At 41.2% G+C, this 11,792-nt stretch overlaps 3 protein-coding genes across 4 annotated transcripts; 1 reads left to right on the forward strand and 2 right to left on the reverse strand.

Moving 5' to 3' along the window:
* Window positions 1–308: 308 nt before the first annotated feature.
* Window positions 309–5,306, reverse strand: LOC124191499 (TATA-binding protein-associated factor 2N-like). 2 transcript variants are annotated; one of them, XM_046584765.1, is made up of 8 exons: window positions 5,170–5,306; window positions 4,068–4,237; window positions 3,755–3,803; window positions 3,448–3,689; window positions 2,981–3,104; window positions 2,426–2,779; window positions 1,299–2,182; window positions 309–1,229 (listed from the first exon to the last, which is right to left on the reverse strand). In XM_046584765.1, exons 3-7 carry the CDS (start codon window positions 3,787–3,789, stop codon window positions 1,309–1,311), a joined length of 1,629 nt encoding a protein of 542 aa, XP_046440721.1. In that variant the 5' UTR covers window positions 3,790–3,803; window positions 4,068–4,237; window positions 5,170–5,306; the 3' UTR covers window positions 309–1,229; window positions 1,299–1,308. The 2 variants fall into 2 exon arrangements, with proteins under 2 accessions (XP_046440721.1, XP_046440720.1); XM_046584764.1 differs by having other exon boundaries at window positions 309–1,232.
* Window positions 3,688–6,538, forward strand: LOC124191504 (asparagine-rich zinc finger protein AZF1-like). Its single transcript, XM_046584771.1, has 4 exons — window positions 3,688–4,977; window positions 5,051–5,194; window positions 5,259–5,516; window positions 5,585–6,538. The coding sequence occupies exons 1-4, from the start codon at window positions 4,547–4,549 to the stop codon at window positions 6,087–6,089; spliced, it is 1,338 nt and encodes a 445-aa protein (XP_046440727.1). The 5' UTR covers window positions 3,688–4,546; the 3' UTR covers window positions 6,090–6,538.
* On the reverse strand, window positions 6,473–8,148 carry LOC124191507 (translation initiation factor eIF-2B subunit beta-like). The gene is made up of 7 exons (XM_046584773.1): window positions 7,944–8,148; window positions 7,777–7,863; window positions 7,431–7,709; window positions 7,210–7,366; window positions 6,947–7,141; window positions 6,686–6,882; window positions 6,473–6,611 (listed from the first exon to the last, which is right to left on the reverse strand). Exons 1-7 carry the CDS (start codon window positions 8,006–8,008, stop codon window positions 6,539–6,541), a joined length of 1,053 nt encoding a protein of 350 aa, XP_046440729.1. The 5' UTR covers window positions 8,009–8,148; the 3' UTR covers window positions 6,473–6,538.
* Between the last annotated feature and the right edge of the window lie 3,644 nt (window positions 8,149–11,792).

An 11,792-nucleotide genomic window follows, 5' to 3' on the forward strand; every position in this document is an offset into this window, starting at 1 on the left:
CCAACCCCGGATGGACGATAGTTACCGTTAGTCATTCATATTTAGATCGACGACGTAGACAAATTGATTCAAACAGCGCCGCCGCCACTTGACAAGAATATTTCCCATGACGTCAACACGCTCAACGTTCTTCTTATAAAGATGCCCCGTGTCTGCTTTTCATCTGAAACGATGAAGGACGGTAAATCGACATACCATCCATCGCATCAAGGTCGAAAGACTCACCGACATTCGCCAAGATGTAAAACAAAACCTTGATTTCTACTACAAACTACTACGAAATAAAAGCGAAAGTTAACAAAGACAACTTCTTTTCCATTCAGCGCAAAATGGCGTTTTTTTTTTATTTTTTCTGAAACGGATCGTCATCTGTCACATGTCTACACAAAAGAGGGCAGGCCTCCTCCTAAAGAAAAAAAAAAGAAACCAAGTCATAACCACAACCACCCCACCAATTAACACAACTTCGTTTTTTTTTTGTTTGTTTTGAATACTTCAATGAACGGAGGCTCCAAGAGAATTCCAACTCATAACTGTAGGGGGGAGAAAAAGAAGAAAAAAATGGATAAAGAATACATCACACCTTAATTTTTTTTTCACGTCCTCAAAATACTTTGAACAGTCCAGACTGGGCTTGATTGGATGGGAGGGAGGGGGCGGGGAGATGTTTGGCGAGAGAAATTGACAAAAAAATATTTCCAACAAAGTCGAGAGAAAAACCCGTAGTAGTTTCATCATTAAGGGATACTAATTTTTTTTGTTTACTTAATCTTCCTATATGGAGAATCAATTAGGAATTAATGTACTTCGAGCTTTCATTGAGCTAGATTTTTTTTCTTGTTACGCAGGTGGGACGGGTTTCTCAAGAAATAAACTACTTCAACTTTGATTGCTTAACACCTGGCATGGTGTTGACGCTTGGAGGGAAATGAGGTGGGGCAGGGAGGGGGAGAAGGGATCGAATGCGAGGATGTAAATGTAATACACGACGAACACGCACACGCATAGAGAAAGACAAAAAAAAAAGAAAGAAAAGAAATGGAGCTACGTCATTTGATTTAACTATCCATCCTTAAGATAAACGAGGATGTGGTGGTGGTTATTGGCTTCTTTTTTTTTAAGGAGAAAAAAAATTGGTGAGTAGTGGTGGGGGAGCCTGGTCGAGCTGGCGGAGGAGGCTACTCGTATGTGTTCACGAAGAGGTGGTTTTTAGGGCACACCTGTCAACCCTGCTAAAACAAATAATAATTCAATTAGTTCAAGCTGGTTTAAGAAAGGCGTTTTATTTTTTTGGTTACCTATGAGGATTTAGCCGAGGGCCGGGAAATCCTTCTCATCGTCCACTTTAGGAGCGGCTGGCATGGACGGACCGCGATTACCACCACGGGATCCTCTTCCGCCACGGTAAGTACCACGTTCGCCTCCTTCGCGATCGCCGCGGTATCCACCACGATATCCGCCACCACCTTCACGTTGTTCGCCTCCTTCGCGATCGCCACGGTATCCACCGCGGTAACCTCCACGGTAGCCGCCTTCACGTTGCTCGCCTCCCTCGCGATCTCCGCGGAAACCTCCACGGTATCCGCCACCCTCACGGGTCTCGCCTCCCTCGCGATCGCCACCGCGGTATCCACCACGGTAACCTCCTTCGCGTTGCTCGCCTCCCTCGCGATCTCCGCGGAAGCCTCCACGGTATCCGCCGCCTTCACGTTGTTCTCCACCTTCGCGATCGCCGCCGCGGTATCCACCACGGTAGCCTCCCTCGCGATATCCACCACCTTCACGTTGCTCTCCACCTTCGCGGAAGCCTCCACGGTAACCGCCTTCGCGATCACCACGGAATCCTCCCTCGCCGCGACCCCTTCCGCGACCACGACCACCGCGATCGCTTCCACGACGCGAGTCAGAGAAGCGGATCTCGATGTCCAAACGCTTTTGGCGTCCAGCTCGTTGAGGATACTCGGCCGTCAGATCGATAATTTCCTCTTCGCTTTCATCGTCATCCTTCTTCTTGTCAAGAACAAAGGTCTTTTTCCATTGAGAGTTGTCTTCACCTTCTCCTGGCTTGCGAATATTGAACTCGGGCTTCTTGCGTTCACCCCTCAGAGCTCTCCACTCATCTAGCGTCAACTCCTTGGGCTCTTCATCTTCAGGAGCCACTGGAGCAGTCTCTTCTCCCTCCCTATAATTTGGAAAAGATTCAAATTATTATTTTACATCTAATAACAATTTCAATGGTAAATGTAAGTCTTTAAAAGTTGTCAGCATCCTTTTGGCTTGCCTTATTCAACGAAAGTTTCTCTGAAATCTTTCTCGGCGTCAAAGTCTCATCAGTTTGAAATAAAATAACAAAATAGAACCCATGCACAGTAGATAGTGGTTCAAGCTAGGAAAACAATTAGTTTAAAAATAAAGCCTTATTTACTTGACTTCAGCTGTTTCAGCAGGAGCGACGACTTCAGCCTCTCCCTCGACAACCTCTTCAGCGACAGCAGGCTCCAGCTGGCCCTCAATTTCGTCTTGGACGCTTCCCCAATTGTGCGGACCACTACCTTCACGTTTCTCAATGGGTTTAACGCCACTCTTGTCAGAGCCAGATTGGCGGTCAAAATCGCGTTTGCCTCGTTGGTCTTGCATACCGCCACGACCGCGTCCACGACCACGGCCGCCACGGTCTCCGCCGCGGAACGCACCTCGTTCACCACGGAACGCCGAGCGAGGACGGAATTCAGCATCGTTACCCGTGCCAGGAGATCCACCCTCCGTGTTAGTCACGGATCTGAAATTGTTCCAGAAAGGTTAACATTAAAATATTATGAAGGAGAAAACAACAAAGGAAATAGTTGAGATAATCACACATAATTGCTACAAGCTTTTCAGTATCCTTTTGGCCATGGCTTAGTCATTGAACACTCGCCAAGATAGATCTCATCAGATAGCTTCACAATTTAAAGGAATCAATTATGGAAGTAATTCTCACCCAAAATCCCTAGGACGGTCTTCATTCCTCCTGTTGTTCCTTTCTTCTCGGGGAATGCTGTTGGGGAAACGACCTCCCCTGTCTCCCCTTGGTGGTCTAGGACCAAGGCCAGATCGATATCCATCTAAAAACAAAGATAAATGCCTGTTATTAGAAAATCACAAAATCTTTCGCAGAAATATTGATCATTGTTTACAATCAGTATCCTTTTGGTTAGCTCTCAACAGAAACATTCAATGTTTCTTCACTAAAAAGATTCTCATCACAAACAAAATTACACATTAACAACAAGGGCCAATAGCTCACATTTATAAAATAGAAGTAATTGGAAAATGTAAAAAATATCAGGTGTGAAGATAGAGAGTTGAAATCCCCGCAACGTGGTGACCACGTTGTCAGCGGCTCAAGGTCATAAAACTCGTCTAGTAACTTCCAAGAAAAATACTATATTGGAAAAAAAAACTCACCTTCACGGGGCTTGTTTTGTTCGGCGGGTTTGATAACATTGGCTTGCGTCTCCTTTAGTACAGCAGTTTTCTTAGCTGCTGTAGCTGGTTGAGTAGGAGCTCCACCGGATTTGCCTTTGACTTCGGCCGGCTTCGCACTACCAGTTTTAGCTCCGGCATCGACTGTTTTCTCTGCCGGTTTCTTGGTTTTCTCCTTAATGACTTCCAGAGGATCTTCACCCTCATCTAAAAACAACGCATACCTATGATTGAAATACAAGTCATTAATACATGAATCCATTTTTATGTGTAGAAGGTGTATATTTGCCTATTGGTGATTCCTATCCCGTACGTGGCCTCCATGCTTTCCTGGGGCCCTGTAACACAAAATGAAAGGTAAATTAAGCCACTCGGAACAAATGCTTACAGAAAAGTTGCCAAGAACGACTCTAAGAACAAGTCCCACAGCACAATGAAAAACTATGGACAGCCACACGATAGTGTGCGAGTCACAATAAGATCACATGCTTTGAAGAAAACGTTGAACACGCGACGACAGGAGAATATGCGTAAATAACGCATATGACTCAAATGAAAACGATATAAATAGCTAGTTAACTGCATTAAAGAAATAATTTTACCTGTGACTTGACGCCCCGATGAATCTGGATATAAATTTTGCTGTTAACAGCGATTCTAACCGCACAATCATGAAATGAAGGGGAATTCTGACTACTGGAGTTGCCAGTAGAGGACTTCTACTACTGGAGCTTGCCTTCGTTAAAGGCTGTGGTGTTGCCGGACCACGTCTCTGCGACAAATTAAAAAAAATTTCAATATGCGTTGTCTAAAACCAATTTAACCACTAAATATTATTTTAGAATTATTCAAATTGTCTTTTTTTTATGTGTTGTAACTTTGCAATTATTTAAAGTGGAAATTTGAGTCGGCAATGACGCCATGTTTTGAGCGCCAAAACGTTGGAAAAAAAGCGGGGGAAAGGGGGAACACGCTTCTGTTGTCAGTGGTAACTGTCGGTGTGGGAGATTTTACGTCGTGAGACTTTATCAAAAGAAAGTGATTTTTTGGAATATTAGTGTTGTCAACTGTTACTAAGAAGATGGAAGGAATAATGCTGCATGCCTACGAAACCCCGAAAAGGTGTCGAATGAAAGAAGAAGATCAATCTTTCATTCTACTAGATAACTCTGCTCTCACTGGTCAAAGCTGCGTCACTGATAGTGACGATTCGCTGACTACTAGAGCCAATTACAACGAAAATAGTCTGAAAAGAGGACGACCGAGAGCTGAAGTGATCAATAATCTGATTATTGAAGGATCTTCATCTCACAGTTCAATTCGTTGTGATATCTGCAATCGTGTATTTCCCCGAGAAAAATCCCTCCAAGCCCACAAAAGAATCCATACAGGGGAAAAGCCCTACTGTTGTGATTACCCTTCATGTGGCAAAGCATTCACTCAAAGTGGGCAGCTAAAAACACATCAGAGACTACATACAGGAGAGAAACCTTTTATTTGTAGTGTTGCTGGGTGAGTGACAATACATTTTGATTGATATTAATGTAATAATATTAATGTTAATTTTGATGTTTTCTCTTTAAAGGTGTAACAGCAGATTCACTCATGCCAATCGACATTGTCCAGATCATCCTTATGCTGGACTACGAAGAAATCATGAGCTGGCCCTTCATGCCTTGAATAATCAAACTGAAAACAACTCACCAGAAGTTCTCCTTTGGCTGGAAAAGTATGTTGATTTTATATGGTTTTCAAGAATGCAAATTAATTATAATTTTCTGTTTGACTCTCAGTTACAGGAAGAGGAATGATGAAAAAACACCAGGCAAGTTGTCTGATACCAACGACGATACCGATTCTAGTATTAGAATTAAGAAATGTCGAACAAAGAAAGCCTGCTGGTCAAGTGACTCGCAACAAGAAAACGAACAACAGAATCAGGATAATAACATCAACAGACAGCACCGTAGAAGCAAAGGCAGCATCGCCAAATCACTGCACTATGGAATGGAATCAACTAGTGATGAAACCCATTCGATTCCCCTCTATCGGTTAGTGTTACTAAAACTATCAAATGTCTTTCTCGGATTGCATCTGACATTCATTTGCTTTGTTACAGGAAACTTTGCGAAGCTGTAGAGCCTTCTTCGTTTGGCTGTACTCCTCTTCAATGGTCTCCGAGGTCGAACAACAACAAGAACAAGTCCATCATAACTAGTCCGACTAAATCGACACCGCGCCGCGACATATCATCCGGATATGAATCTTTGCTTCAGGAGTGCCACCTCAACAGTACCTTGGATTCCAGTCGCGAAAACGTCATGAACGAAACGGCTAACGGTTCCAGCGGATTTTTGGCGCTGCCTGACACACCTGTCCGTCCCGAAAAACCCAAGCGGCGTTGGCTGCGTGAAGCTCTTACGAGTAACAACGAACAGCTCATTACCAACATGAACCGACCCAGTGTCATAATAGCTTCACCCAGGGTATTTCAACCCAAAAACACGTCCACACCAGATAAACCCAATAACAGCACCTTAATGCGAGCACTCCAAAACGCCGAAAAACAATGGACTGGCGCGATTGCTTTGATGCAGCTGGCCTCTTCAAGTTCGCAGTGCTGAAAAGAAAATGAACATAATGAATTCACCAAAGTTTTGTCTCTCTCAATAACCTATCCTTCCAATTCTGTCAATTTCTAATCTGCTGTTCCATTTCCTTGTAATTGCTCAGTGAAAAACGGTATTATTTTCGCTTATTATGATATTTCTCCATTTCCATCACTACTTTATTTTGAGAACTCTTTCTCGTACCTGAAAGATGAATCGACTGTTCTCTTCACTACTTATTTAATTTACTCTCTCCTTTCGATCCAGTGTCTTGATGAAGCTTTAACCAATCGATTCGTGCTTTTGGTGTTTACTCTTTTAATCTTGCTGATAGAGAAGACCAATACTTAGAACCCAACTGTAGTTTTGAAACGAAACAAAAATTCACTCCATGTTCGTAATTTTCTTAGTGCTGTGTGTTTATGTATCTCGGCCTTTTTAATACAAAGCCATTTTTTCCCACATTACAATTGCACGTCCAAAGGGTGGTACAGTTCACTGAGGAGTCGGTAGATGTAAGACGGTGCATTGCCTCCGCTAGAGAAACAAGTGTGATTATAAAATAGATACTTCTTCATTATCTTCAAACTATTTAAAAATAATTCGCTTACGTATTTGAAATAAAGAGTGTGACGAGCTCTGGAGGTACGTAGTCGAAAATTGGATTGTAGACGTTCACTTTGGAAACGAGCTTGCCTTCGTCGTTGTTCAATACTTCCTCGGGTGACACAAACTGGTTGAATCCATCTTGATCAAGGCTACAGACATATTCGGGACAGAGTTTAAACATTGGTGCACATACGACGAACTGAAATCATAAAAAATAAATTATTTTAGCTGAAAGTGTAGGCCTACAAAACTTATTCCATTACCGGAACCGAATAATGCTTTGCAGCCAGTGCAAGGGTATGAGTGCCACACACTGCTTTTAGACCACCGTTGGCCATAACAGAATGAGTACCGATGATTACTTTATTCACACGTGCCATCATTGCGAAAATGGCAGAATCCGGAATAAGGGTAGTAGAGATACGAGCTTCGGCTAAATCTGCAGCCAATTGATGTCCCTGTAATAATAGTCTGGAGTAAATATACAGGTGTTATGCAAATAAACGTTTTCAAATTCGCTGCCTACGTGGAAAAATGGAGCACATTCAGCAACGATGACCTGGAAAACACGATTTTTCGCAGCTGACTTCAGAAACGCCGAGACAGTTTTAGAATAACCAATAGTCATGATGATTTCGTTAGCGTGAATGTGTTCTAGGGCCTGGGCGGAAATGTCGATTTCACTGTGGAAACAAATTAAGGTAGTTGAATAGGCTGTGAAGCTAGACATGTGGTAAATTCTCAAACCTGGATTCTAATTCGGCAAGGAACTCTCCAATGTGCTCCATGATGGCTGGTTTGAGCAAGGGGATGTTTTTAGTGTAATCAGAATCACTTTCATCTGCTGTGAGAATTTTTTGAAGTGAGTCTTGCAAATCAGATTCTTCTTGTTTTCCTTTCTGCAGCATGGCATACTCATCCCTGACAATCTTTAACATTCTTCTTGTCATGTTGCCAATGACTGTTTCTGAAGGTGCAGTCTCTGCCAAATCTTTACCTATTCTTTTTATGGTGTCCATAAGCTCCCTACAGATTGAATTGAATCACTTAATAACTGGAACAGGAATTCTGGACTTGAGATAAACTAACAAACCTTGCATTCTGCCATTTCATTTGACCAATGATTTTTTTCCAAAGCTGTACGGAATTAAGGGCCAAGTCTCTCGATCCTTTGAACTTTCTACGAATAAAAAGAAACACAGAATGTCAATAACGAGATGGAATAGCCAGCATTACTTCTATGGCCTATAACAATCATACCTTTGCTTAAGATTGTTGGTGAAAGTTTCAATTATACCTTCAATTTCACTTTCAAGACTCGGCATTTTCACACTGATTTTCTATAATTTATTCTGAAATAACTGGTTTAAAGACAGATAATAAAGTGAAGTAGTTCACTGGAGAAAACGAGAATTTTGCAGCGTATTGTTTATTTACAAAGTTCGTCTGCAACTGCAACTGCTACTGCGCGAGTGCCCGATCGCTCAAATACGTACATCATCTTTCGAAGAAAGCCTCTGAAAAAGCGATCTGGTTCGTTATGGTTGGTTATGCCTGGGCTTATGGCATATCCATATCTCTATAGGCCCTACCATACCCCTGGTTATGGTTGGTTTGATAACAGAGTGAGTGTAAGATAAGTAGATAAATTCGTCATCTTTTATGCTTTTACTCGTTATCTTTTATTGTCGTTGCGCACACCTTTAAATTTGTGTTATCTATGATAATTCAACCAATAAGATTATTGGTGCGATTACAATCAGCACTGCCTTAATACCCAATCTAAAACGATAGCCAATCCCGATTGCGTAAAATGTGCAAGTGTACACTCTACGTCAAGACAAAATGTCATCCATAAATTCAGAGTGATTTCGCGTTAACGTTTAATGTTTTTGGGTCTTACTTTGATATGTATCCGGGGCGTTGGAATCAACCACATAATAATATTACGTCAAAGATCGTCGTAACAATTTACGGCCAAGTTTTGATTAGGTCGAAGTAAAATTTTTGGTGAGGGAGCTTTCACCTAACAGCACCACTACCTTTCTCGGTAAAAATGGGCGGCCACACGCTGTCAAGAGGTGCTGCTTAACTATATACAAAACTTGGATCAGCGAACACACGAAGAAAGACAATGGGAAGATCTGACCTGAACCTGTGGGTAAAAAGACAATGGAAATAAAACCCGAATCATCCCACATGGAAAAATGCCATAAAACCCCTCGTCGTGAAAGAGGAAAAATCTGAATTTCAACTTGGTAACAACTTGGTAACACTTCCAAGTTGGATTTCGCTCCTGCATTTATATTCATTCCGTCGTATACGTACAGTATATATTGTGACTTGTTTTTCACGATTACTCTTGACACAATTTTAAATGAATGATGGGCTTCTTACGCTGTCGCCTCTTTAGAATGTTTTTCACATCCTACTACATTTGGAGCAGCGAAATTAGACATTGTCGGGAAACTTATTTTTGTTCGTTTCTGGTGGGCCCTGGTGCCTACGTCTTAATCAATACATCGCCGGCGAAATAATGTGACAGCTAAAGTAAATAAAGACAAACCTGTAGGCGTCGGATACAAGACCATTGATTGAATAAAGCGATAATTTAATCACGGGACGCTCGATGGTGTCTAAGTACCGGGAGCAAGCCCGTTTATTTATAAACAACAATGGAGTCGGAATCAAATTGATTTTGATGTTTTCCGGCCAAAAAAAGAAAAAAAAAAGTTTAATATCTTGACCTATATCTTTGCTGCTGTTTGTGTGGTGGTAAGGCGGCAAATAAAAAACAGTCTAAACTGTTCGGGATCTAGTTTTCTGGTTGCCCGGTTTCTTTTGTTCCCTTTTGCTGGCGAGTGCCGAATCAAATTTGACTCTATAGGGGAAAATGTCCAAAAAATCGAAGCAAAAATCAGCCCAATCAAGAAACTGATATTTGATATCTTTTTCTTTTTTTGTTGTTGTTAACTTTCTCGTCAGAGGAAAGCCGAGAAAAGCAAAAAAAACGAGAAGAAATTCACGTTTCCAACTAAACGGGTGCCTTCTTTTCAGGTTTGCTTGTCCGCACGCTTGTTGTCTATTTAGAATATGCGTCTACTATATAGGAGTTTCCTTTTCCCTTTCTCCTATATAGCTGGTTCAAACCCAAACAAAATAATTTGTTGCCATTATGTATAGAAATTTTTCAAATATTAAACCCAAATTTTTTGTTGTGTTTGTTCCCGGCAAAAAAATGTGACGGCGTAGTATTCCAATTCCTTTTTGATTGGGGGTATAGGAAGAAAAGTTTGGGGCTAAAGGGAAATTTAGAATCATGCAATTCATCAGTAGAGGAAGTAATCAAGTGTGAAAAAAAAAACGGCAATCTAATCAGCGAGAGAAAGTTTGACTTATACGAATAGCTAGAGCGCTATTGTACGGAACCGAAGCTCAAAACTTTTATTTCTATTTTGTTCATAAAGAATTTTTTGGGCAGCGCGCGACACGGAGAACAAGTTTTCGACTCCCTTCCTGCCGACACACTCGCCTAGTAGGTGTCAGCTGGATGCACATTTCCGTTGAGCTGTCCAATAGATTATTACCCGTTGACTGGTTAACGGCCGCGATCTCATCCCTCCGCTCAGAAATAGAAAGAAAAAAAAATATAACTTTCATAGTCTGTTTTCAAAGTGAAATAATGTTTTTGTTCCACGCTTTTCCATTATTGCTCAATGAAGCGACTCTATACAATAATATCAAGTGAAAATAACAAGGCGGGTAATTTGAATTTCTGAAAACAAAAGAAGAATGTCTACTATACGGAGCATGATAATAATATAGTCTTCTTTTAAAATGGAGCCGTCCAATCTCGGACGTGAAATAAATCACAGGGAAGAAATTGGAAAGGAAAGAATGTTGCAGACAAGCAGTCTGATTATATTTCTCTGCCAATCTCTTTATAATTTAATAAATTAGGGAAAAGTGATGACGGGTAATGGAACGGTGAAAAAGAAAGTTACTTTACTCGTGTCACTCTTATAGGCAATTTAACTAATTCAATTTTCTTAGCCGTGCGTCATAGTCCTTCTGCTTGGTCACAACGCCATCGTCGTTACGCCGGGAATTGTTCCGGCGCGCGTGGAATCGGTTTCAAGCGTCAAACGGCACGTAAAAAGTCACCGCAGTCCGGAAGTTCATTTCCGATTGTACAAATAATACAAAACCTTTTGAGTTATTTTCTTTTCTAAATGAGCGGACAAGAAGAGTAGAAAAAATGGTGACTGCATTTTCGATTAAAAGTGAAAGCGACAGAGGCATCAAGTTTATTTAGTTTTTTTTTCAAATAAAATTCAAAGAGGCGGGAATATCAAACACACCATCGCCAGTTGAGAGATGCAGATGGCGGATTAGTTGATTCACTTTTTCTTTTTCCTCTTTATTATAAGTGACATGCCAGCACGAAGAGAGAGGAGGACCCTTCAGCTTTTTTGGCGTTCACAAACAGCTATAGCAAGAGAAAAGGACGGTCTTGAAGCTTTCACTTTCACTCGAGAGATCGGAGCTAGGGACCGTTTCTGGTTTTCGACTAAAATGCTGTTTGCGGCGGCAATTTTGAAACAAAAAGAAAAAAATCCAACTTACTTTTGCTTTTTTTCCCTTCTTCTTAATGGCGCTGTCTACCGAAAATAAATAAAACTCTATAACATTTAAAATAAATCGAGTTAAAAGTAGAAAAAAGATTATCGAGATTGGCATGGTGTTGACCTCATTTTCAGGTACCAAAAAAGATTCCCCCCTCTTGTCCTTTTTTTGGATAATAGTTTCCTTGAGTCGTTTCTTCAAAAAAGAAGATTCTTACTTCTCCCCCAAGTCGATTTTCAGTTTCAATCACGTAACAGAGGGAAGGGTGGGTTGACCGAGAAAGAAAAAAAAAGAATCCAACAGAACTAGCAGAAAGAAAGAAAGAAAAAAAAGAAAAAAGATACAGGAATGAGGAAGCGCTTAATTGCTTTATGTGGGCGGGACTTTAGAGTAGTATAGAATGTAAGTGTGTATATATTTCTATCTACTACTGCTGCCTTGGTGAAGGTTGCGGTCATGAAGCATTATCATCAGGTTTTCTCT

Source organism: Daphnia pulex, chromosome 3, assembly GCF_021134715.1.
Source record: "Daphnia pulex isolate KAP4 chromosome 3, ASM2113471v1".
Lineage (NCBI taxonomy): Eukaryota > Metazoa > Arthropoda > Branchiopoda > Diplostraca > Daphniidae > Daphnia > Daphnia pulex.

Excerpts from the sequence above, each read along its gene's own strand:
- LOC124191499 (XM_046584765.1), bottom strand. The coding sequence starts at position 3,789 with ATGGAGGCCACGTACGGGATAGGAATCACCAATAG. Across the intron at positions 3,690-3,754 it reads GGGATAGGAATCACCAATAG|GTATGCGTTGTTTTTAGATG; the intron begins GCAAATATACAC and ends TTTCAATCATAG. Across the intron at positions 2,780-2,980 it reads GACCGTCCTAGGGATTTTGG|ATCCGTGACTAACACGGAGG; the intron begins GTGAGAATTACT and ends GAACAATTTCAG.
- LOC124191504 (XM_046584771.1), top strand. The coding sequence starts at position 4,547 with ATGGAAGGAATAATGCTGCATGCCTACGAAACCCCGAAAAGGTGTCGA. Across the intron at positions 4,978-5,050 it reads TTTATTTGTAGTGTTGCTGG|GTGTAACAGCAGATTCACTC; the intron begins GTGAGTGACAAT and ends TTCTCTTTAAAG. Across the intron at positions 5,517-5,584 it reads CATTCGATTCCCCTCTATCG|GAAACTTTGCGAAGCTGTAG; the intron begins GTTAGTGTTACT and ends GCTTTGTTACAG.
- LOC124191507 (XM_046584773.1), bottom strand. The coding sequence starts at position 8,008 with ATGCCGAGTCTTGAAAGTGAAATTGAAGGTATAATTGAAACTTTCACC. Across the intron at positions 7,367-7,430 it reads CTTGCCGAATTAGAATCCAG|TGAAATCGACATTTCCGCCC; the intron begins GTTTGAGAATTT and ends TTGTTTCCACAG. Across the intron at positions 6,612-6,685 it reads ACACTCTTTATTTCAAATAC|CGGAGGCAATGCACCGTCTT; the intron begins GTAAGCGAATTA and ends TTGTTTCTCTAG.